We start from the raw sequence: 26,863 nt of genomic DNA on the forward strand, positions 1-26,863 counted from the left end.
AGTAATTAATTCATACAAGGTATTTTTGTTATTAAACCCTCCAAATATACACAAAGACATTCTGTGTGCATGTTCAAAAATGAAAAATGTATAGGAAGATAATTTTTCACCTTAAGAAGTATAAATGTTACTTAAGAGGAATCACAGTTTAGGTGATAAGAAAGGGAAAATCTATGTTTAAGTATTATAAAGGTTTGTTAAGGGCTTCCCTGAAATGCTCTGTTTAGTAGATGTCTGAGCTTAAGGACTCTGGTAATTAAAAGTTTTCAGTGAAAGAATACTCAACATTTGTAGAATTTGAGTACAAACTCTAGTGACTCCTGCAAAATCGAAAAAAAACTGTATGATTCTACTTTTTAAAAATGCAATTTAAAAATCTCCCAAAGGGAGGCTTCCCTGGTGGTGCAGTGGTTAAGAATCCACCTGCCAATGCAGGGGACACGGGTTCGATCCCTGGGCTAGGAAGATCCCACGTGCCTCGGAGCAACTAAGCCCATACACCACAACTGCTAAGCCTGTGCTCTAGAGCCCACAAGCCACAACTACTGAAGCCCATGCACCTGGACCCTGTGCTCCACAACAAGAGAAGCCACTGCACTGAGAAGCCCACACTGCAAAGAAGACTAGCCCCCACTTGCCGCAACTAGAGAAAGCACGTGCACAGCAACAAAGACCCAACACAGCCCAAAAAATAAATAAATAAAATAAAATAAAATGTCCCAAAAGTGACTCCTGTGTTCCCAGACTTGAGCCGCACAGGAAGGAAGACTTTAGGCCTAAACTGAAGCCAGAGCCTGGCCTGGAATGAGCCTGAAACCACTGTGGAAAATCTCCCCAACTAGGTTCTGCAGATCTGCAGAGAGGGTTGAGGCAGAAGATGAATGGAAGTTAAGTGAGTGATGGCTGAGGAAGGGATGTCATTAAAGTGTTAACACCCTCATTACCTGTCCACCTCCTGTCCTAGACCCTAAGGAGGCTTTGGGCTACAGGGCTCATCCCTTCTCTGTCAGCAGAGCCCTGCTATTTTTAGGAAAACAAAAGCAGACATCAGTGAGTGCTGTTATACCAGTCTGTAGACAGATTTGCTGTTCCCTTGCATCTCACACAAGCACCCTTTGGCTCCTGCTCTCCCCCACCTCTATAGGATTAAGAAGTAAAACATTCCATTTCATTTCACCAGTGTGTGTGTGCTGACTAGGTATTCAGCCTTCATGTCCAATAAGACAGCCTGATGAATACTTAGAGTAAATTTTAACACTTGTTCACAAAGTTGCAGCATTTTAGAACTAGGGGAAATTGGGGGAAATAAAAGAGTAACTTTAGGGCTCCTGAAAGATATAACTTATAGAGTAGATAATGAATGTAGGAACTTGTTACTCTAGTAATTAGAACTAATTTAAATAGGGAGTCAAAGATACTTTAAATTCATGAGTAATGGAGGATCTATGAAGTATTATCTAATATTCAACATCTTTGGTGAAATTTAGCTTCTCAAGCTCTACATGGGTCTTCTGAATGAATCTCTTTTGAAAAGACGTTTAACTTCTTTCTTTTTTCTTCTCCTTGTTCGTTCATTTCCTCAACAAACATTTATTGCATGTCTGTTATGTGCTAGACACTGCAAACTGTCTTCCTTCTTACCTTTCTTCACTCTTTTAGGGGGAGGGGTGTAGGATGGAATTGGTAGCTTTATTTTCTGTAGATAAAAGATTAGGAGTCTTCTTAGAGTGAGAAAGTCAGAGTTGCAGGATGTCCTCAGGGCCAAGCAGAGCTCATACATGTTTATGCTTACTAGCACATTCATGAGTGTGATTGATACACACACACACACACACACACACACACACACACACACGCATACATCTGGCAGTCAGTTAGCTCTGAGTCTTAATCTTCCATTGATGGAAAGGGCAGATTTGGGGGAGAAGAAAGAGAATTAGAAAACACTTTCTGCCTTCTTGCTTGTCTACAACATTCCCAAGACCATGTATTTGCAGGATGGAGAGCAGAAAGTCACACTTTACATTCTTTCTAATGAATCCTATTCATAATTATCACCTAATACCATGGTGGCCCCTGTAGATTCAAGGGAAGAAAGGTCTTGGGAGCTGGGAAGAGTGGAGCAGTTGAAAGACATAAGTTGCTAGTTCATTACTCACAGATGTTTATTAAGCTCCTACTGTGTGCCAGGAAAATGTGCCTGGGAAAGTAATCAAGAGCTCAGTAATCGAGAGCAATCCTGTCCCTTCACTTATATGGCTTCCCACCTAGTAGAGAAACCAGACCTTGAGCAAGAGCGTAGGAAATATCTGCCTGTTCCACAGTGTTCCTAGGGCTCAGCCTTGGAGTGCCCTGCAGAATCATCTCTGTAGGCTGCTGACCTTGTTCTGTAAACACGAGGATGTGTGCAGGAATCACAGGGCAGGGAGAAACACCCAGCTGCATTTTGATATAAATGTAATTATGGTATTCACCTTATGCTGCTATTTATTCTTCAAAAATATTGCTCCAAGAAGTAAGAATTAAAATGAAATGTGTATGAGATAAGACAGCAAAAGATTAGGATATTGACTCTATCTTAAGACCATCTAAATACCTAGAAGCTATTTAACAGGGGGTCATGTAGCCAAAGGCAGAACTTGTGTATCTCAAATGAGGAAGAGCTTTTTTAGTAAGTTCACTAATAACTCTTCCATGTGAACTGTAACCATTTTCTAGTTTGAAAAGAAGAGGGCTCCTCTTATAAACTAATTACTGAGCCGACATGATTACTGACACTTAAGGGTAGAAAGTGGAAATAAGAATGTGGTGAGTTACATGCTTGTCAGGTTCCTTGAATGATTTGGTAGTTTAATGCTATAAATTTAAATGCCCAAGAGGGCTTGGGTAAAAATGAATGTCACTTGAAAAACAGTTAAGTCAATCATCAGATCATTCTATAGCAAATTTATAATTTGAGGTGTTTCTCTCTTTGTCCCCCTTTTAGCTTGTCAAAATCCCTAAAAATGATCCCCCCAATGAAGTGCATACCTTTAACTTCTATTTATCAAATGTGGGTAAAGACAACCCTCAGGGCAGCTTTGACTGCATCCAGCAGACCTTCTCCAGGTAAGTGTGTTTCAAAGGATGCTGAAGGGAAAATAATTTTTCTTTGAGGGTTTTTTTTTTTTAACTAAACAATAAAATACATAGTAGTCATTCCATAAATATCTATTGACTTGAATTGCAGGGCTCATTTATTTATTTGAGAAATAATGAGTACATACTATGTACTAGAAATTATATTTGTCACTGTGGAATACAATCACAAAAATTCTAAGATTCTTGCCCTTGAGGATTTTTTAAGGTATAGATTTTATACCTATAAAACATGGTTTATTTTGTTTGTTTTAATTAAAGACAAGTTTGAGGGGTTTTGAAGTTTTTATTCACTGACTATAGAGTACTTTATAGTATCCTCAAGGCTCACACTCATGGATAAAGGAGGAAAATATACATATGACTTACATATCCCCTTGCTCCTTCTCTGTGCAAGGTTTGTTTTAAGATAGATTTTTAAAAATCTTTATTCTGCAGCAGAATGGAAATGAGAATTGACCCCAGTATAGCAGTCATTTCTGGTTTTAAGGGGGAAAAATGAGGCAGGAAGATAAGAATACACACCCACAGCCTAGGGTACCCTTGGAACCCTTATCTACTTAGGTCCTCTGTAAACAATAAGCTGCTTGTTTCACTCTTCTTTGCTGTGGTTGTTTCTGATTAAAGAATGGGCCCTTGAGTAGGGGGAGTTTGTTCTGCCTGTGGATAAAGACAAGGCCTTAGAGCCCCCAACCTCCCGAGAAACACTGACATTGGCCGAAAGTGCCCCAAGGACCGTCCGTCCCTCTGTCTCCTCTGTGTAGTGCTTGAAACTGTAAGCGCTTGCTGTGTGTGGGAGAAAGGAAGGGAAAGTTGTGTTCCAAGTGAGCACAGGAGGCAGAGATACAAAATAAGACACTTCACTGAAAGAGGTCTGAATTTCTCCTTTCTCCTCCCATTTAAGGTGACTGAATAACATTTTGCTCTATCTTAATCTGCTGTTTCCCCTGAGTATATGTTAATTTTGCTTTCTAAAAATTGCCTTCCCCCAAACGTATTTTTTGGTATAAATTCCATGTCTTATAGATTATATAGACTTTTCTGCACTGTCCACTATGATAGCCACTAGCCACATGTGGCTATTTACATTTCAATTGATAAAAATGACATAAAATTTAAAATTTAGCTCTTCATTCATAATAACCACATATTATAGGCTAAACAAACACAAGGCTAGTGGCTCCCATAGTGGACAGCACAAATACAGAACATTTTAAACTGCAGAAAGTTATATGGGACAACATTGTAATAGATTATAGAATCACCAAGTGAAAGGGTCCTTGGTGAATGTGTAGTTCTACCCCTTCTCTTCACAGGTTACATAGCTGGTTAGTTAGTGACTGGGCTGAATAAGAACTGAGTTCTCCTAACTCCTACTCTGGTGTCCTTTACACAACACAGGGCACACCAATTTCTAATTGTGCCACTACCTGTAATACTTGTCTTAAGAGAATTACTTTATTATAGTGAGAATGTTTTGACATCAAATTGAACTATGTCCCATTAGGAATTTTATTAAGGAACTTAATTCCTTCTTATCATAGGTAATATGGTTTCTCCCTTACATCATAAATACCCCGTGTGTTTATTTCTACCTTGCTTGTTTGGAGAAAGAGTTAAGGTCACTTTACAAAACTACACATGATGCACCAACAGAAAAGAAATAGTTATTGTGAGAAAACTATCACAAATACATTAGTATGATCCAAGTGTAGTATGAATATAAATTGAAATTTGCCATTATAAAAACAAAAGCGCTCAGACTTTCAATTTTCAACCTGGCAAGAAAACTTTTTATAATCTGGCTCCACCTTTTCTATTCAATTTGATTTTTATTTTCCATATATCTTGTCTCTCCTAGAGACAAGCTCCTCAAGGGCAGGGGCTTTCTTACAGATGTTTTCCAGTCTTATAGTATTGGCTGAGCTCCATAAACAGATGTTCAAAAAATATATATTAACTAGTCCCCTTTCTTATCTTTCTTTTTAAATTTCCTTGGGCCTCACTTTTCTTATGTGTAAGATGGTAGAAATCCCACACTCAAAAATTACCTTTCAAAAATTCCTTGAATCTGCCCATTCACAGGCCTAGTGAAAATATGTAATACAGCTCTATAAGAAATGCATACTCAAGTGTGGGAAACAGCAAGCTAGGCTAGAGAAAGACTACAGGAACGTTTGTACACATATGTCAAAGTATTTGAACTTTTAAGGTAACTAAGTTCAAAAGGGATGAGTGGAGAGTTCTGGGGAGTACCATCTTGCCCACAGGGTTTTCATGTAAAGATCTGTTTCTTGACCTTGGATGATGTAAACTGTATCTTCATCGTGATTGGCAGTAGGTTCAGCTTATTCTGACTATGTAAATTACTTAGTAAATAATAGGGGGAGATGTTGAAATTCAAACTTCCTGCCACCAGACCTTCATACTGCAGTCTTTTCTTCCTATTCATCCTCCTTCCCTCCCCGCTTCCTTCTCCTCCTTTCACTGGTTTTTCAGCTCAAGTCAACCTCACTAAAAAAGAAAATAAAAACAAAACTCTCCTCCCTTGCACTCACTTCTGGACTGAAATATGCTCCATGAAGAGAGCCCTTACCTCCCTGCCCGTGAACCCAGTGGATGCTTATTGGTTCCTTATTATTCTAGACTTGTTGTTGGCATCTGACAGTGGGGACCACTCTCTGATTCTTGAAGCATTCTGTTCCCATGGCTTCCATGACACACTGATCTTCTGATTTCCCTCTACCTATTTGGTATTCTGTGGTCTCCTATTGATTATTTTAAGTGTTAGTGTTATTCACAGTCCATTACCTCCTGAGACTGCTCCTTACCATGTCCAACACTGAATTCATTTTCTCTCCCAACCTTACTCCAGTGTCTCAAATGGCAGCTCCACACACCTAGTAACCCGGGCACAATCTATAACCACCACCACCACCACCACCACCTCCCCATGGCTAATCACTGACCAAATTCTGTCAATGCTGCCTCCTCACTATCTCTAGAATCTCTTTACTGTTCTGCACTCACACTGCCCTACCCTGGTTCAAGCCATCACTTCTTGTCTGTAATCCTTCAGTAGCCTCCTAACTGGTCTCCTGCTTTCACAAGAGTGCCCCGTTCTTTCCAATCTATTCTTCATGCAGATTGATTTTTTTCTACAGAATAAATATGTTCCCTCCCCTGTTTTCAGTCTCTGTTATTCTTGGGATAAACTCCAAAATCCATATTATGACCTCCAAAGCCCTGTGTGTGGCACTTCTTATACCCTGTTTTCAGCCTCATCTCTAATTGTTCTTGCCACCTCTCTTTGGTCAAGCTGAAAACCTTCTCCTTGCTCCCTCTGGGCCTGCACATGTTGATTCTCTCTCTAGAACACTTTAGTCCTTCCCCCTTTTCTAGTCATCCCTCTCGATCAGCTTAGGCATCACTTCCTCTAGGAAGCCTTTGCCTCACCCACAAGTCCAGGCAAAGTACCTTCCTGGGGGCTCCCTGCCCCCTGTCACTTGTCACACTGCCTCATAATTCCCAGTGTGCTCATCCTTGTCATCCCATTAGACAGAGGGTTCCTTGAAGGAGGGACCACATCTGTCAGTCCTTGTCACAGCCTGTGTACCTCACACATTGCCTGGCACACAGTCTCTGCCCAGTAAATATTTATGAGATGAAAGAACTGATTTTTTTTTCTTTCTTTTTTTTTTTTTTTTGGTGGGATCTTCCTGGAGCAGGGATCGAACCCGTGTCCCCTGCGTTGGCAGGCAGATTCTTAACCACTGCACCGCCTAGGAAGCCCCGGATTTTTTTTTAAATAGCATTTGCACACAGTTACTAGCAATTTACAAAAATTTTATCAGCCCTTATTTCTTAGCATCATAACAAAGCTACTTCCAATTAAGTTTAGAAATAGAATATCAGAGCTATAGTGACATTTTCACTCTATATTCTAGTCTGTTTTAAGGCCATAGTAATTTCTTTTTAAAATACTAGCATAACTGTTACCATGATCCCCTAATATTAACATAATACCTGGAATACAGAGCTCTCTTCCTGGCCAGTGTTAGCATTTGTGATTGTGTAAATAAAAGGTTTCTTTTTTTAATAGTTCTGCAAAAATCTCCTGTCCAGTATTCTTTAAGTATTTGCTATATCAAAAGATCATCTTATAGAGATTTAACAATAGTAAATATAAAGTTACAATTTTTTAGGGTATCTAGGTGAAGAGTAATAAATTAAACTATGATATTTGGCAGTATTTTAGCTTTAAACTTATAAAAACAAAAAGCATTATTATGGTGGGTCTGGTTCATCTAGTCAGTTCTAGAGCATGCATATTATGGTTCCATTAAAAGTAAACTTTTAACACTCCTCACATCAGTGGTAGGTAATTCTTTTAAAAATGACAGTAGAACTACAGTGCCCATCAAGACTCTGGTCTTCATTCCAGATACTGATTTTTTTTTTTTCAAAATTTCATGGATTTGACCTCTGAGATCTCATTTCATGCATTCTATCCAGAATATGAGGGGGAAAAAAGGTGATATCAAATGAAGAAGAGAAACTTAAAATTTTTTAAATAAACTTTACATTTTAAAATGACTAATTAGTTATTTTGAATTCTAAAGTCATTAAAGCTGATTTTAGGATTATAAAATTTCTGCTTGCCTTTATTGTGCAAAATGTGGGACATATCTAATAAGCCACCATCTTACCTGACAGCTCTGGAGCCTCCCAGCTCAATTGCCTGGGATTTATACAAGATAAAATTACAGTGTGTGCAACAAATGACTCGTATCAGATGACACGAGAAAGAATGACCCAGGCAGAAGAGGAATCCCGCAACCGAAGCACAAAAGTTATCAAACCCGGTGGACCATATGTAGGTTTGTATAGATATCTTTCTCCTTCTTGCTGATTGATTGGAATAATTCAAGATCACTATAGGTAAATATCGATAATATTAACTGAATGAAAATACAGAAATTAGTTTTCAGAACATTTTTTAAAACAAGGTCAAAAGTCATTTATTCTCATCATACTGCTGATAAATTGAACAGATTGAAAAGTTTTATTTCTTTCATAAATTTCAAATCTATTGGCTATTTGTTATTACTTTATAATACCGGGATCTGGTTGTTACTTTACTATGTGAGATTGTGATAGTGGTACCGTTGTGTTTTCTTTGTCACTGGATGATGTAATTTCAGTGGTGGACAGTTTGGTTCTTATTTTGCACTTCTATAGAGTTACTTTTATAGTAAAATCTATTAGTAGAACTTGAGTTTTATATTAGTAGAATTTCAAAGGATCTTTGCACAGCAAGGAATTTTTATTGCAAAAGTATAAAAGGTGCTTATGGCAAAGCATTGGGGTGATGCCTCTTTGGTACCTCAATAGTGATATCTATGTTATGGTTCCTCATCCTCATCTCGCCATTAATTACGAGCCTGTCCCACCCCCATCATCTTTATCATCAGCTCACTCAAATATCCGTCAGATTGAAGGGAAGTAAGACCAGACCAGCAAGATGAGTCTCTCCTTCACAAGCAGTGATGCTGATGATTTTAAAGAGTCAATTCACAGTGACTATTAACAGTAATAGAGAGAATTACCCAGACTGAGAATGAGCTCTGAGGCCTTGGTCAATTTAATAGCACAAGTCGCTGGATAGTAAATGATGAAAGGATATTAATTTGAAAACATAAATGCTTACCAAATGTCTCTTAAATAACCAAATTCCTTAACCAACATCTTTTCATGGTTTGGTATAATTCTATTTCTGTATTTTCCCATTGCTGACCAGGCTACCATACGTTAAGCTTTGAGACGCTCCACCTGTATCTTTAATAAGTATTTCTTTGGAACAGAGCCAGTGCTCTTGGGACTTGGTGCTTAGCTTAGATACATTTAGTTTGGTTTAACAACAATTCTGGGCTTCCCCAGGTATCTGTACCCAGGGGGCCCAGTTCCCTGCCCAGTAAGTTACTAGCAATGAGATTTTCATCTTCTCTTTCCTGCTGAATGAGGTAACAACTTCCAATCTCCTTTTCTTTCTTCTTTATTCTCACAGGTAACTTAATTAACTTTAGTAGGCTAAATCTCAAATTGTTTTTAAAATGTACAAGATCCACTGTGCTTAAATTTAAGTGCAAGCTATGAATTTGCTGTCCCTATTGCTTTGAGAGTGTTTTATACTCTCAATACCACCAGTTTATAAACAGTGAGACAAATTGGTGTGTTTGACAAAAGGAATAGAAGACTCAAGCCATCAAAATGACTTTTTTTCTTCCCAGTGTAACTAGCTGAAAACCTTCACCTTGATTTATTCCAAAGCTTGAAAATTAGTGATGATCATCATACTTTTCCACTGAAAGATCCTTGGGTGTCCCCTATGTTCATGTGTTTTTGTTTGTTTTGATAGGGTCGATACAGTTCACTCCCAGCTTTACACAATAGACTTTTCAACACCCAGAACATACATGCCTTAATACTATGAGAATTCTGGAACTTCAGGGTTTCTTATAGGCACTACAGATAATTTATATATATATTTTTAGAGTGACCACATAGAATTTGAGGTTATCTAAATTTAAATCTGAACCAGAGTACCCCATTTTAAGAAGAGTACACATATGTCGTCGTCATCCCATCCCCGCGCCCCCTCCCCCCCCACCCCCGGGCAGAGCCCCCTGCCAGCCAAGTGCTCTGTTTAGCCTCCTCCTCTATGCTGTGTCCTCAGTGCCTTGGGCTACTCACCATCACAGCACAGTGTTCTTCTCTGGTCTTAAATCTTGTCATTAACCTCCTCAGCCCTTTATTCTCTAGGTCAAATAACCCCAGCTCCTTTTAACTTTTCTTAATATGGCCTGTATCCCAACCCTTTAATTATTTTTATTGCTCTCCTCTGGACTGCTTCCAGTTCTTCACCTCATAATTCAAAACTGCACACACTACTCTTAAGAAAAGACTGATCAATTACTAATATTACTCAGCACTTACTGAGTGCTTGCGATGCACAAGGCACTAGTCAGCCTTTACCTGTAGTTACTCAACTAGATCTCACAATCACCACATGAGGTAGGTTATGATTGCCCCTCCATTTTACATATCAAGCTGTTGGTATCAGCAAATAGCAAATGATGAGAGTTTGGCCTCATTAAAAAGTTATGTTTTTTTCATAAGACAATAGAAGATACCTCTTTAGTTCATAATTAAATATATCATACAAAATGATACCAAATGTTGACCTCTGCCAGCTTAGAAGCCCCTGCAGAACAAGGTTTGTTTTAGGAGTGTCAGCCCAGATGGAGGACAAATAGGAATGACACTGGTCTCACTGTGGGGGTGTGGTGGCATCATGCCAGGCTTCTGACAATTGAATTAGGGCACAAGCCCAGTTTAAGGGAGGGAAGGCTGTGCTCCTACGGGTCAGCTGGCCTAGGCAACCACGAATGTGAGCTTCTATGACCCTCTAGTGGGCTGCGGGGGAAAAAAGGCCATTTTACCTGGAGACGAGCACAGAAGAAGCTTTAACCTCGAAAACATTGTTATTATTTCATCAGTGATATTTCCAGTTCTAATCATACCGTTTATATCACTGATGAGCATTGTTGTGTTGTTATAATCCTTCCCTTTGTTTTAAAAAAAAAATCACTTCTAGTTTACCAGTATCTTAAGTCTGCTCACTGACTCCTATCTAAATTCTGGAAATTTATTGAATTGTAAATTTTGGTTATTTTATATACCTAATATTTATTTAGGTACATAAAATAACCAAACCAACCTAATTTCTAGGATCCTTTTTCCAGTGTTTCCAACCTCTGCCCCCATCCTCCTTATTTTTAATGTTAGTATATGAGTGACCTTAGACAAATCATTTAACATCTGGAGACCCTAATTTTCTCAAATATTAAAATAAGGCATTTTGAACTTACATAACATCTAAGGTCCTTTGTAGTTCTAACAGTCTGTGACTGTTGTGTATATATATTTTGATAGTAAACCTTTTTTTTTCTTTCTTTCTTTATTTATTATTTTTGAGGGGTACACCAAGTTCAATCATCTGTTTTTATACACATATCCCCATATTCCCTCCCTCCCTCGACTCCCCCCCCCACCCTCCCTCGAGTCCCCCCCACCCTCCCCGTCAGATGGTAAACCTTTTGACGAAGTGATCTCAAATGTTCAGTGGTGGAGATGGATTCCATTTCCGTGGATTATGTATTTAACCATGACAGAGTCACACCACTGTCAAGGTCCTACAGTGTTTTTAAAACCTTGGGTCAGTGTTGCCAGGGTTTCTGGTTAGGTTCCACAGAACAGAAAAACAACAGAAGATGGTTGCTGTCCCTGCTGTCTTTCTGATGGTCTGTTTTAACACCTTCCTTTCAGATTGTTTACTCAGAGTCATTATACAGAGGGATAAGTACTTTTACTATCTCATATTAAATGGAGAAGCTAGAAGTGGACTCCTTGTTATGAAACAAAATGGTTCAGATATAGTCCCAGATTACCCAACTCTGTTGGACGCACTGCTGCTGTTTATATAAGGAGCCCAGGGAATTGATTAGCACTTGGGCCTGGGAAGAGAATTAGGTTCTCCCACAGGCTTTATTAAAAGGGCTTTTCTGAGGCAAATGTAAAAAATAAAAATAAAGCCTTTCTTCTGCCCACTTTGAACCTGACATTTTCCTGTTTTGTTTTGTTTTTTTTGTTTCGCTTTAGCATCTTAATTATGTAACTGCTTACAGTACTAATGTTTTCTTAATTTTAGCCTTTCTTACCTTAAATCAGAGAACTCCTTCCTGGTTAAATAGGCACAAATTGATGGGGAGGCTGGGAGCAAGTGAGCTTTGTGTAAAACTCCCTAGCCCAGTATGGCTGGATTCTTCTTTCATCATTTGAAAGAAATGGTTTACCCTACAACTGGCTGTTTAAAATGAAGTAAAGGTGAAGTGAGTGTTTTGAGGGTAGGAGATTCATGGACCTATGATAGCCAAGCATTAGGCCCCAGGTGAGACTCCAACGCTGTCACATCCCTGACCAGATTCTAATTTCTTTTCAGACATCATACTTAAACCTCTCTTAAGGGCAAAGTGAACCTCCCTTATTTGGCAGCCCTACTTTGGGAGGGTGGGGTAAACTCAGGAGACCTTGGGACTCTCCTGTCACTGTGGACCAGAGGTTGGTCAGACCTACAGAAGAGGTAGGGCAGCCTGTGACACAGTAATAGTCCTGTTTTTGTTTTTATTTGTATTTGCCTTCCTTGTTGGCCTGAATTCATTCTAAATGACCAGCTGTGGTGTGTGTAAGTTTAGCTAAAAACCATTCTCTGCTCATCCCCCTCCCTAGAGAAGAGTGTGGAAGAGGGATCCACAGCAGCTTGGTTTGAAGAAGTGGAAGTTAAACAGGTTTCAAGGGGAAGGGGAGTATGGAATTTATAGCATTTCCTAAACTTTTCTGACCCTAACTCTAGTCTTTCTTTCCAAAAATTCCTATTAAAATTGCAAGGAACAGTACTGTTTGCTAACACTATTGCAACTGAGAAGTGGTGGATTGGAAGGTTTGCAATTGCCACATTAGAAATTTCATTGTGTCCTCAGACTCTGGCAGCCTGGTGATGTGCAAAAATACAGGACAGGCCACCTTGATTCTGTTCCTCTGCTGTCTGCTTGTTTTTTTGCTGTCATTCACTTTGACACCTTGCTGGTCATTTCACTTTGTGAGTCATCAAAATCTAGGTCGGCTGATAGTCAAAGCAGCCATAGCCCTGCCTATAGGAAGCTTACAGCCTAACATGAAGCAAGGGCAGACATTAGGCATTTGTTCATAAGACCTTTCCAACAAAGAAGTACAATTAGGAAAACTTGGGTATTAATCACAGAACCTTCCAAATGCTAAGTCAGCACTTTACTATTTGAGCTTATCCCATCAAAATCCTCAGTTTTCTCATCTGTGAAATGGGACCAAGACCTACCTCATCAGGTTACTGTGAGACAATATGTGTAAAGCTCTTGGCACAGTGCCCCTCCTCCCATTCTGTAACTGGTGCAAGATAAATATTAGTTCCCTGCACATCTGCTATTGATCTATCTCTGAATAAAGAAAAATACAGAAACCAGATATCTATCTCCAAAGCTCTAATTGTATCTTAATTTAATAGCTTTTCTTACCATTGGACAGTTGACCTTTAAAGTTGACTTCCTTTGTTGTGAAGTATTTTGATCTGATATTTATAATTAGTTATGTCCAGATAGTAAAGAAATATGAGTCAGTGAGATCATTCTTTCTCCTTTAGGTAGGATTGTATCAAACAAACAGCCCCTCTGGCCAGGCCTTGGAAACCCAGCACAGACAGAACTGCTAATCAGTAAAGCTCGTGCCCCATTAAACTGTTTTCACCCAAGACCACAGCACTTAAGAGACTGCTTTTACTTACCTGCTGTTTCTAATTGCTAGTATTGTCCCTAATGCAGTTGTTCCACATTGTATGTCATTACCAGTTCTTCCCCCTCTTTAATCAGCAGGCATAGAGTTGGAGGCTTTAGTAGTGAACTATGAGATTTCACCTCAGAAATCATAAAGCGAGCGTCTAATATAGTTTCATTCTAATTTCTGTTTCTTCAGCAAGAATGGTTACCAGCTGTTGTCAGTGACCAGCCATGTGCTGATGGCTTCACACATCCTTATAGTATCCGGGTCACTACAGCCCACAGCATTTCCTAGAAACAGCCACTTGCCAAACATTTGTCATTGTTAAGTTTAAGCAGAAAGTGGGTTAATTATGTGAATGGCACTGGCCTGTGCAGAAATGGTGTGAAGGTCTGCTTTTATCACTTCCCATTCCTCTAACTCGCCTGTGTAGTCTTAGCACCACAGAGGAAAGATCTGCTTCTCTGGCCCTCTAAGACTGTGTTGTTGTTGGTTGGCTGGTTTTGTTTGGTTTTGCTTTTTGACTGCTAAAATGTGTTATGGTCTGTTGAAAAGGAATATCACCCATGAATGCCCTGGTGAATGTTGACCCCAAATTATGCCTGACTCCCCTCTTTGTGGCTTCTGAATCTGTGAAATTAAGCTAATGACTGAGCTCAGCCAAGAGTGTGTCCTTAGTGAGACAGACAGGTATTTTTCACATTTCACATGTTCATTGTATTCATATCTGCCAAATAAATGACATACAACATGTAGGTTTAAGTTCTGTAAGTAGCACAGGTGAGCATGGAAATTACTTTATTTCCACTTAACATCAGATGCCTGCAACCTTAAAGTTTCCAGTATGTTGCTATGGTGTGTGTTAATAATTATTATCCATGTGTATAGCTAAGTGGCCAAAATACTTATATAATACATATTTATTCCAATAAATGATTCTGTCAAAAAATTCTGAATCCATATTTTAGGCCATTTATTCAGAATGCTTTCTGTTTGCATATCTTTTTTTTTTTTTTTTTTTTGGCACACGGGCTTAGTTCCTCCGCGGCATGTGGGATCTTCCTGGAGCTGGGATCGAACCCGTGACCTCTGCATTGGCAGGCGGATTCTTAACCACTGTGCCACCTAGGAAGCCCCTGTTTGCATATCTTTTTAAAGTAAAAACTGAAATATGAGGTCTTTATTCCTCCCAGAAATGAAGAGGTACCTAAATCAGAGTTGTGGAAATTGACATGTTCATTATATTATTACCCACTAATGTGTAACAATGTCATTCCCACTGGACTTTAGGGAAAAGAGTGCAAATTCGGAAAGCACCTCAAGCTGTTTCAGATGCAGTGCCTGAGAGAAAAAGATCAACCCCCATGAACCCTGCAAATACGATTCGAAAGACACATGGCAGCAGCAGTGTTTCTCAGCGGCCATATCGGGACAGGGTGATTCACTTACTGGCACTGAAGGCCTACAAGAAACCTGAGCTGCTAGCTCGACTGCAGAAAGATGGTGTCAATCAGAAAGACAAAAACTCCCTTGGAGCAATTCTGCAACAGGTGAGGACAGCAGGAGAGAGTTCTTGCTGCTCATCTTCTTGTTGGAGAATTCATTTAAAAAGGCTTCTTGTTGTTGTTATTATTATTGAGGTAGAGAAATTTCAGGATCGTTTTGATCAATGATATATGAATATTAAGTTAAATCATCTCGTTTTAAACATTAAATTAAAAACTAATTGAAATGTGGACATTTATACTAGGTTTTGTAAGTTAGAGCCTTCTGAATTATTGAAAAAAGTGTCGAGTCATTATCTTCATTTGGGTTAAACCAACTTTGCCCTGAAATTCCATTAAAAAAAGTAAATGAAGTTTTGGTCATCTGCTTTTAATCTTGAATCTGCTAAACTATTGCCATAACTTTTATTTTGGTCAATTTTTATGTAGGTGAAGTTATACACTGTGTTTTTATCGGTCTTTGGTCGGTATAAGCTAGACTATTTTTACCTACTAAATAGTATTGAATGTGTCTTGCCCTGCATGCTCTTTTTGCCTGTAATACCCTGCCTTTTTCTACCATTGGGTATGCTGAAATCGGTCCGCTATCTTCATTAAAGGATATGAATGTGTAAAGTATTAGCTCTGATCAGTTACCTTATAATCATGAGCTTAAGTTATAAAAGTAGGTAATTTTGTTAAAATCAACAGTTCATCAGACTGTAACTTCTTTTTTAAAGTGTATTTTTTAAAGTGACTTTGTGTCATAAATGTTGATTAGTATACAAGTCCACCATAAAAGGAAGTCTGCTTTCTTTATTTTTTTCTAAAGTGGTACATTTCCAAAGTTTACTTAAATTTCATCATTAAAAAATAAAATTAAATAAACCTGCAGGTTTTATTCTATTATTCAAAGAATAACATTTTTAAGCCTATTTTTTTCATCTGTTTTCTCTTATATTTAAGACATGATACCAAATGTCATGAAAGAGTAAAACTATAATCTCAAGTTCTGGGCTAACCAATCCCCAAGGTATCTCTGGCAATTTTAAGGATCTTATTAAGTCATTTGAGCACTTTTTGGAAACACTTAATTTCAACTCATGTCACGTAGCAGTTTTAAGAGCTCAAGAGACAGGATGAAAGAATGAGGATGAGGGTGTAGGGATGTGGGTGGGGGTGTTCAGTTTTTTATTTGAGGAAGGGGGGAGGTTCAGGTTATAAGTCACAACATATTTGGTGACTGAATCTCCAGAAAGGTTGTAAATTATCTCATAGGTTAGAGGATGAGAGGGAAAAATGATGGCAGAGGCAGTTCACACAGAGGCTGCTGCTGATGTGTGTCAGTAGTCATGTGATCATAAATATGTGTATAGATAAAATTTTTAAATGTAGATATACTTATTCCTGAGCAGGTGGGACATGAGTGTCATTGCTGTTGATTATTTGATAGCATCTAGAGCATAGTCTCATCCTAGCTGTATATTAGAATCCATTAGAGAGCTTTTTTAAAATGCCAGTTCTTGGACTTCACCCCAGACCAACTAAATGGAGCAACTGAATGGATATTGAGCCATTGACTGAGATGGGGAGGGATGGAAAAGGAACAAGTGTATTCAGGGGAATCGGGAATCCTGTCTTACATGCATTCTATTTGGACAGTGTCTATCAGACATATCCAAGTGGAGATGGATATTCAGTAGGTAGTTATATATAAGGGTCTGGTGTCCAGAGGACAGTTGAAGCTGCAGTTATAAATTAGGAGCTAGCAGAATATAGATTTTAAGATCGTTGTTTTTACTCCACTTGAGAAATCTGGTTGTATCTCATGTTAATTTATTTACAAATCTGAATTTTAAGATAAGCCTATCATTTTCTACTATATGTCAATATTAATGTTAGTATTCAGCTGAGCTGTGAGAAAAGCATAAACTATCATATTATATTTTATAGTACTTTTAAAAGACACAAAAAGAAGTGAAGGTATTAAAAAGACCATTCCAGTAGGCAATGAAAAGAAAAGAAGAATACCTTTCTGCCAACCTTGAAAATGACTCTTGGTTCAGCCCCTGAATCCATACGTTTATGTTGTTAATGCAGCCTAGGCCTGGATGCACAAGGAATTGTAGTTAAAGGATAAGAAAAGATTACACTTGCAAATGAACTAGCTGACTAAAAACAGTAATTTGGGGGTTATTTTGGTTTCCATTTATTGGTTTTGGGAAATTTCAAGGACTTTGAAAAAGTAGTTTTTTAGGAGAACTGGCAGCTATAAGGAGCAAGCTTAGCAAGCCAAGAAGATGACAGACAGGATTATCAGAATTGATACTGTATATGGAGATAATTGCTGTTAATTACTGGAAGGGAAAGTTTGTAAACCAACATATGGGCACTGTTTGGTTTTTACTTAATACAGGTGATCAAGGACTTGTATTGTGACTCAAAAGTAATGGAGTTAATAGCCAGAAATAAATACTGAAGTTAAGAAAACTGTTTTGGATTCCTCTGACTAGAAAAAAGAAAAAATGGTTAAAAAAAAAAAATCTTCCTCCACTTTCACATAATGTGAAAATAATCTAATAAATGCAGTAGCCAACCAGGAAAAAAATATTTAACTATGTATATAAAGTTTTAATTCTCCAAATGAAGTCCAAAAGCATTTATTAAGATCTGGCATATGCAAAGCTAGCAGTCCCTTTGGAGCCATTTGGTATAGTTATTTTCAGTATAAATCCAAAAGGTTGCCTGTTCTAGGTTAAGAAATAGCAAAAAGATCTAATGTTCTCTTTTCACACCATGTACCAGGTGGCTAATCTGAATCCTAAGGACCTCTCATACACCTTAAAGGATTATGTTTTTAAAGAGCTTCAAAGAGATTGGCCTGGATACAATGAAATAGATAGACGGTCATTAGAGTCAGTACTCTCGAGGTAAGTTCTTTTTTTTTTTTCCTTTAAAAATTATGCAAATAAGTAATTATTATAGTCATTGTTATTTTAGTGTTGAGATGGGAAAAAAGAAGCAAGGGTAGGCTTTCTATCGTGAACATTTGAAAATTGTCTCCCTAACTGGAACATATGTGTCCTTTATAGAAAACTAAATCCATCTCAGAATGCTGCCAGCACCAGCCGTTCAGAATCTCCTGTATGTTCTAGTAGAGACACTGCATCTTCTCCTCAGGTATTGCATAAAATTATATAATCAGAGCCCTGAAATGGACTTTAGGGGCCACCTTGTTCAGGTTGTCTGATTTATGCATGAGAGAAATGAGGCCCAGAAAAGCCTCACAGCTTCCCTACCCAAAGTCACACCGCAAGTTCACCGCAGAGCTCACTCTAGAATTCAGGTCCCAGCTCCCAGCCCAGAACTCTTTTCCACCATATAGCACTATTTGTCAAGGTACTTAATGTCTACCTTGCTTTTCAATTCTTAAAGTTGATGTTTTGTTGTGAGATTATCTACTTTTCCATTTGATCACTAACTGGAAGATTTAGACAGTCCCATGTCCAGTCTTGGATTATATAGAAAATTGAAGATATTTAAATTTATCTGAAGCATGTTCTAGAAAAATATTCTTGGGGAAAAAATGCTTTTAAAATAAGCAGATAAAAAACTCTGCTATTTCTATATATGTTTTCTTAAAGCACCTTTTGATTAGATCCCAATCAGAATATTCCAGTGAGACTCCATTCCAGTTTAGAGTTTCCCCCAAAAGATTCAGTTGGAAAAAGGTGGGGAGATCCTGGGCAACATAAGAGGTCAAGCACACTTGGTTCTCAGACAACCTCGAACTCTCTCAGGTCTTTGGGACTGGCGGTGAGGCAAACCTCTCTACCCCAGTGCTGCTGACAGAGTGCTTCTGTCTCTGGACCCACTACCTAGCAAGGCTTAGGGAGATGGGACAGATGTGTGGAGAACTGTAAGCATGCCCTGGGCAAAAGGCTATTCACATGTCAGAAAATGTTAGAAACCTATTGTGAGCAACAGAGGAGGAACAAAATAAAAGCAATTCCATCCTTGCATGTATGTTGTCTACAGAAGCCTCAAATGCCAGCTACTATAAAGCTACTTATACTCTGATCTAATTATATACTGGGTGTGAGATCAGTGGCCCTAAATTCAACACAGAATAAACTAATGTGATGATTAACTATTATTTTCTTTCAAGCCGAAGTTTAAGCCACAGTATTATATTGAATGTGTGCTTTGTACTTTTCAACTATCTGACTTTCCTTTTTATTTTAAATACTGTTATTGTTGCTGGATTGGGCTAATATTAGCATGAATTTAAAAAATTTTTTGAAACAGTAAATCTGTATAATTTTTATGGACTAATTACTAAGACTTATCTTCCAATCCAGTGAAGAGATATTTTTAAGGGAGAAAAGAATTGGCTGGTATTTCAGCAGTGATAGAGATATGTAGAGAAATTATTCTGAAGGTGCTGGTTGTTCCCATCCTAAGACAGGTGAAATAATAAATGACAGCCAAAATATTCATAACTGGAGCATGTTAGAACATTCAAAGAGATCAACTAAGTATAGGCTTATTGCCCTGTACCTACCCTTGTTGGTTCTGACAACCAGTGATGGTAAAAACTGCTTCCTCCTCTCACTGAATATAATAACTAGGTCAGCCGTTGCCAGCAGAGGAAGGAGGCCACCTCTATTTAATACACTCCTGAGTGGTATAATCCACATAAATTGTTCTAGTCTCTCAAGGAACTTAGGGTGGGGCTGTATGATCAGAAAGTAGAAGTACTTCAAGAAACATATTTGCCAGATTCTGCTTTTTTCACATTAGACATGAAAACTAATTGTAGAGTGTTTGTGCATAAGCTTGGAGAATGGTTAACACAGCGGCAATGATGAATTTACATTGGTTATAAATTCAAGTGTGAATAAAATTACTCAGTTGTTCATCTAGTAACGAGTGACATGTATTGAATTTTGGCGCAAACTGGCTCATTTGTTTTCCCTATTTTTCACCCCTCAGAAACGGCTTTTAGATGCAGATTTCATTGACCCTTTAATGAATAAAAAAGCTCGAATATCTCACCTGACAAATAGAGTGCCACCAACATTAAATGGTCATTTGAATCCCACCAGTGAAAAGTCTGCTGCAGGCCCCCCACTGCCCCCTGCAGCCGCTGCCATCCCCACGCCTCCACCGCTGCCTTCAACCCACCTGCCTGTCTCCAATCCTCCTCAGACTGTAAATTCTAACTCCAATTCCCCTAGCACTCCAGAAGGCCGGGGGACTCAAGACCTACCTGTTGACAGTTTTAGTCAAAACGGTAGTATCTATGAGGACCAGCAAGACAAATATACCTCTAGGACTTCTCTGGAAACCTTACCCCCCGGTTCAGTTCTACTAAAGTGTCCAAAGCCTATGGAAGAAAACCATTCGTCTCACAAAAAGTCCAAGAAGAAGTCTAAAAAACATAAGGAAAAGGACCAAATAAAAAAGCACGACATTGAGATGACTGAAGAAAAGGAAGAGGACCTTAAAAGAGAAGAGGAAATTGCCAAGCTGAACAACTCTAGTCCGGATTCCAATGAAGGTATTTTACACTTGTAAAAACCAACGACATGGGTTAAATGAACAGGAAGAGTAGACTGTCCTGAGTGTGAGATTATGCTGTTAATAATTAGTAATGCTTTTTTATCAAATGACCTTCCATTTAGTTATTAATCATAGTATTGTCATTTTGAGCGAATTTTTTTTCTTGCATTTGTAAAAAGTCATTTTCTGTTTCTTTTTAGCGAACCATTAAACATGGTTTCTATGTTTCTTAACAAGATGGTGACATTTGAAAATGACCCTGTTGTCCTCCAGAGACCTCCTTTTAGAAGGTGGACTTTGTTGCTCTTTTCCAGAGGTGTCACAGTACTGTGCAACCTCAACATGACCTATTAAATGCCATTCTTGAACTGATTTAACCAGACACACAATTAGTAGTAAAAAATACTCATTTCCTTCTTTGCCAAGAAACAGGGTCGACCCTGCTTTAATTAATAATAGCACAGGGGAAATGTCAAATTCTTTACAAAACAGGCAAGGTAAAATTACATAGCGAGGTTCATAACATCATCTTCATTCAGAGTGAAAGCAATTTGTGCAAGGCTGTTGGTGATTAGCTTGAAGGATCTTGGGGATGTTTTTGTTTTTGTTTTTTCAGTTTTGAGGACACTTTTAGTAAACTAACATCGATTGTTATTATTAAATTTAACCACTTCAAGCTTTAGGAAGCTTTAAAAGCCACATATCTAGAGACCCAAAGAACCCTAAAATAATGCTTTACCTCTAAAGAAAAATTAATCAGTAGGAAGACTGCTTATCTGAGGTGTAGTGATCTTTAAAACCTAATGAAACAATTAGATTTTTCTTATTTCATATATGTAAAACTTAATGTCGTACATACCAACATATAGAAGATCCAAGCCCATCATCTAGGATTACTGCCAATTTTAAACCCAGCATAACCAAGGTAAAATTCCCCAGGAAAATACAACTTCAGAAAAAGTACTTTAATGATTAAACTTTAAGGAGTTTTATCTTTCTGTAATTTGCCCACAATACTGCAAGTCTGAAATCCTTAGATTTAACTGACCATTTTTACCATAGGGGAGAAGCTTTGATTGTGGAATAGTATGATGCAGTGCCTTTATTGACCTGGATTGAGTATATTGCTTATCAAAGCATGTCTGTTGAAATATTTAGATCACCATGGTAGTATATAGTGACCCAAGAGGTAGGTGTAAGCTCTTTCCCTCAAACACTATTGTACTTGAATTTGCCAGATGAGGAAAAGAAAAGAAGTAATACAACTTCATGTTCAGAGCTAGTAAGCCAGATTCCTAGGTCTGCCCCCCATCCACACTTCCCACCATCAGATAGTAATCCCTAGTCAGAGGCCTAGTGCTAGGAGGACTGGATCCCAGAATGTTGAGAACTATAGCAGAGTTTGAGTTTTCTCACATTTGGAAGCCAAGAGAAGCAGACCTGGTCTCTGAATCCTTCACTGACGATGTAGTACCTTTCAAAGCCAATTGAGATTATCACAAACTGAGGGTAGATTCAGACCCACATCCTCTGCATCTGTTGGAATTTATGTGTCGGTGGCAAAGGAGAAACCAGGTGATGTGCACTTGATGCCTTTTACTTTAAGACTCAGGCTGTTATAAAAACAAGCTTTTACCTAAGCCTGAATCAAATACACACACACACACACACACACACACACAAGAAGCCCACAGAGTCTGCATAATTTGTTTACTGTGCTTTGTCCTTTAAAATATTAAACCAAGAAATTATGAAATACTTGTGTTTTATATTGAACATGTATGTTTTGCCAGCAGGTAGGGTTTGGGTTTGATTTAATTCTACTTTGAATGATAAAAAATTAACCTAATAAAAAGTCTAAACATACCCTCTGGAAATGGTACATTCAAACAAATGGAATACTGAGGGATTTTATACATTATCACAGAGCAGTCCTGAGTGACTGGCACTTTATTTATTTTGTCCTCTTAAAAACAAATCTGTGTAGTATTATGAGGGTTAGAGATTAGAGGAGTATAAATTGGTGTTCACTAATAACTTATTTCAAATTACTTTAAACTGATGGGAAATTTTCCTGCCCAATTCCACTGTCTGCATACAAAAAGAATAGCAGTAAAAATACAGTGATCGAAGCAGTCTGCTACCTGACTTCATTATCTCATCTGCCTTGTTTGAATCCTATGAAAAGTAGATGTTGATGTAAAGTTTGTATCTCCCATTGTCTGGCTGCATCTGCCACCACAATCTTTGAATTGCTGGGCAGATGCCACAACTGTTGTTGAAAGAATGGAAGATTGACCTTGGGTTAAGATGGAATTCCTTTATTGTGCAGACACTGCAGTAGCCAGGGTGCTTTCAATGCCTGGCGTCGGTTCTGCTGGCGCTGGTCATAGGGCCTCTATTGTTTGTGTTCAATTGTATTCCTTGCTCACTATTGCTTGCTGAGATGGAAGAATAGAATTTGAGGAAAAGTGTTCCAGATGTTTCTGATCTATTTTAGAATTATAGGCATTTTGTAACCATACTGTTTGGTGAACGCTTGAATTTTTTTTTCTTTGTAGGAGTTAATGAGGATTGCACTGCCTCCACACAGCCTTCTTCAACAATTGAACTCCCAGATTATTTGATGTAAGTTCAGATGTCTGCTGATGGGAGAGAACTGTTTAATTTTAGAAAGTTTGCAAATTCTTTTCCCATAATTTGCAAATCAGAAAAGTACGAAGTTCCAGAAATAGAGTCCTGGAGCCATCCCTGCAATTGAAAGGCTGCCATTAAGCCTGCTCGTTCCCAATCCACCCTTGTGGGCTTGAGCAGGTTGCACCTCCCCCTGCTCTGAGCTCTGCTCGGTGGCCTGAAGTCTGTAGAAGCCTGTTCTTTGTTCCGCGGCCAGGCCAAGCATTTGATTGTGGAAGATTTCAGGGAGCTGACTCTTTAAAGCCAACAGTTTATCAATGCACAGTCATTCGCATGGGCCCCCCAAAGGGACAGTTTATTACTGATAAAATGCTTAAACCTCTGCAGTTAATACAAAGTAGAGAGAGATGGATTTTTATTTAAATAAAGCTTTGCCATCAAATTAATTTTAAGAGGAGAGAGCAGTAAAAGTTGATCATTTCACTTTAATACCAGTTATAATGTTTTTCTTGTTATGACAACACGTTGGTCAGTGCTGAGCTGGGGACTTTTTTGTAACTGGTTATCACAGAAATTATAACTTGGACACATAATTCTAGCTTTTTTATAGGCTCAGAGGCTTCTATAAGAAGAAAATAATTAAGTTGCAAGAGCCTGGAAAAATGGAGAGTGAAAGAGCAAACAGATTTACCTACCAGTAGCTTTGAAAATGAACAAATGTACAAATAGCTTAAACGTAGACTGGAAAATAGAATCTGGGCTGTACGAACATTTTTTTCCCTATCAGTAGCGTCTCTTGCTGGACAAAGTTAAACTATGCAGTTTAGAGCTCCATGTCCCATGAAATGTTCATTTCCAGAGTAGAGAACATTTTAAACTTTTGCTTAACAGTAGTGGTGAAAGCTGTACTTATTGGGGAATGATATGGCATGAAACCATAATGCTGGTTATCATCTCTTAACTAAAAGGAACCCAAGAAACCATGCTGAGTACTCTCTCATCTGAGGTAGTATATGGTTTTAGAGTTCTGTGGGGGAGCTTGGAAAAGCTGCTACCACTGAGTTGGCCCTGGAAGGAATGGATGGGGGGACAGTGCCTGGCTTCACTGATGTGGGGGGTTCACCTCTCCAAATGCATTTTCTTAAAAGTCTTGTGAAAATTGGCCCCCTCAAATAACAGCTACAGTACTGTGCTCTCATTCTCTTGTGACGGATTTTGAACTCCTCTTTTTTGTAATACTGCTGTATATTTGTCACATAGGACAGAATCATGTGAGGAGACTGAAAAATAATTCTAACCTTTCCCCCATGGTTTCAGAGTGTTGCTGTGTTTTGTCAACTTAAGCAGTTAATTCTGTATTTAATAACTTGTTTTTTACTTATTGACCTACGGATGGTTGCTGCATCTGCCTCAGTGCATTTCTGTATGTTTGTCATTTTCTAGCTCTTTTAAAATCATAAAAATGCATAACCTATGTGATTGCTTAATTTACTTAAATAAAAGCAATTTATTTTAACAAAAGCTATCTTATGTAAATATTGCAAATTTTCTTAAAATGATGAGAAAGCATGAATTTTCAGAAAAATCACTAAAAATACAGAACTTAAACTTGTTTCTTAAGAAAACCAAAAGGACATACTATAAAACCTTTAATGATCAGCCTCTGAATAATTCATGCTTAACCACAATATTCCTAATTTTTATATAATAAGAATACTTGTTACTTGTGGTTGTGAATTATTCGAAGTATTTAACGTTTTATTCCATCACTACATTAAGAGACAGCTGTAGAACCATAACAATTTTTAATTAAAAATAGTGAAATGCTTTTCATTAAAATGCCAGTATAACCAAATAATCTTCTATAATAGCAGTACAACTTGTTGGCCAGTTTGGCACTTTTTCCTGGGGGAATTACTAAATGAAATATGGAGGGTGTGGCCTCGGGTGTGGTTTTGAGAATCTGAGATAAATATTTTATATAACAAATTGAACCTGAGTTTCACGATCAGTTTAGCCATTTTGCTTATGTATGCTTATCACTAGGAACCTCTTTCTCCCTCCTGGGCTCTCTCTGGTCTGCAGTCTGGACAGCCTGTGTCTAGAGAGCACAGCTTTCACTGCTTGGCTGGTGGCCTTCCTTTTACAGCAAGGCCACTACCAGTGCAGCTTTAAATCAGCATACTACCACTGTATCAATTACACTTAGAAAATTAAACCTCCACACTGTCTAGCTCAGCATGAGTAAAAATATTAATGAGGACATAAGCTTGCTCCCTGCATCACTTTTCTCACATTTCCAACTAGGCATCTGTGTTACTGCATTTTAAATAAAACTGGTAAGATTGTCTAAAACCATTTTGGAGAGGAGTGAACTCCCAAAGTTTTCCACAGTGAAGAGTATATGTGTATCCCCTGGGCACCCCGAAGCTCATGCTGCCTGCCTGAAATTGCTTTGAAATCTCAATTTTTATCTCAAAAAGTCAAGGGAATTTTGCATTCCATGACAGGAGCACAGAGTGCAAAGACCCAGGCCCAGATCCACAAACAAATAATATTAACTTTAATATTAAAATGCTGTTTCGATTTACTTACCACCACTGAATAAACTGACACTCTGGGAAGATGGCCTTCATTCACTAGATCCCTAGAGATAGTCACACCCTGAAGTAAAACATCTGTGGCCTTTTTATTAAGAAAATAAACTAATAATATAAAACTGGCTTTCTGTTACACATAGTATGACATTAAGTGTTTGAAAAGAACTAAAGAAATATACCTTATTTTTCCCTTTTAAAAATTTTTTCTGGTCTCATTTTTTAAAAAGTGAAAAAACAATTCCCCTTTTGTATTTTATATGTTTGCCTAGTCAGAAATGGCAGGAAAGGGACAGGGGGAACAAGCCTGAGGCACCTTGCTGGCAGCAGGTGTGAAAGGTTGAAAGGCAGACTCTCTCTCATAAAGCAGCAGGTCTAGAAAGAGCTTTGACTTCAGCACTTAGTGACTGTGTGACATTCTCCTGGTTTCACATTACCCCTCCAATCCTTCTGTCTCCATGTGACTCATAACAGATGGGTTGGCCTCTGCTGCTAGCATGGTAGTAAATTATTTTGGGTAGAGAAAGGTTTATGAAGCTACATCTGTGTAAATGTTGTCTCCTAGTTGCACTTTAATTCCATTGCCACCATGTTTTTTTCACATTTATTCTCCTTCACTGAAGTTCTTAAACTCTCTTGTGGGATAATTTCACCTGGAAGGTCTTTGAAGGAGTGACACGGAAGTAAGCAGTGGCAGAGTAGCATTCAATCTAGGGAAACGCATAGATATATGAGGGTGAGTCAAAAATTATCTGCACTCTGGTTATATTAAAACATCTGTTGGCTGCACTGTCTTATCAATATCGCTTTCCTTTCAAGGCTACTGTCTCCCCCAGTCATTGCTGTGCAGGTGTGAATGTGTTACATCAGTTCATTTGTAACTGCAGTGCAAGCAAAAATGGATGCCCCACTTGTGATTTGCGCAAAAGAAGAGCAGCATGCAGTGATTCGTTTTTTGTGGTCTGAGGGTGTACCTGGTGCCATTATTTATCTAAGACTCTGTGCACAATATGGAGA

The 26,863-nt window shown here is 38.3% G+C and overlaps 1 protein-coding gene across 1 annotated transcript in view; it reads left to right on the top strand.

Moving 5' to 3' along the window:
- The window catches only part of ELL2 (elongation factor for RNA polymerase II 2), a 72,388-nt gene that overhangs the window by 38,546 nt on the left and 6,979 nt on the right, over nucleotides 1–26,863 (top strand). Inside the window, exons 3-9 of the mRNA XM_057738803.1 lie at nucleotides 2,987–3,108; nucleotides 7,855–8,018; nucleotides 14,857–15,116; nucleotides 17,856–17,980; nucleotides 18,143–18,230; nucleotides 20,046–20,613; nucleotides 23,177–23,243. Of these exons, the coding sequence (XP_057594786.1) occupies nucleotides 2,987–3,108; nucleotides 7,855–8,018; nucleotides 14,857–15,116; nucleotides 17,856–17,980; nucleotides 18,143–18,230; nucleotides 20,046–20,613; nucleotides 23,177–23,243 (1,394 nt within the window). The remainder of the gene's footprint in view (nucleotides 1–2,986; nucleotides 3,109–7,854; nucleotides 8,019–14,856; nucleotides 15,117–17,855; nucleotides 17,981–18,142; nucleotides 18,231–20,045; nucleotides 20,614–23,176; nucleotides 23,244–26,863) is intronic.

This window comes from Hippopotamus amphibius, chromosome 1, assembly GCF_030028045.1.
Source record: "Hippopotamus amphibius kiboko isolate mHipAmp2 chromosome 1, mHipAmp2.hap2, whole genome shotgun sequence".
NCBI lineage: Eukaryota > Metazoa > Chordata > Mammalia > Artiodactyla > Hippopotamidae > Hippopotamus > Hippopotamus amphibius.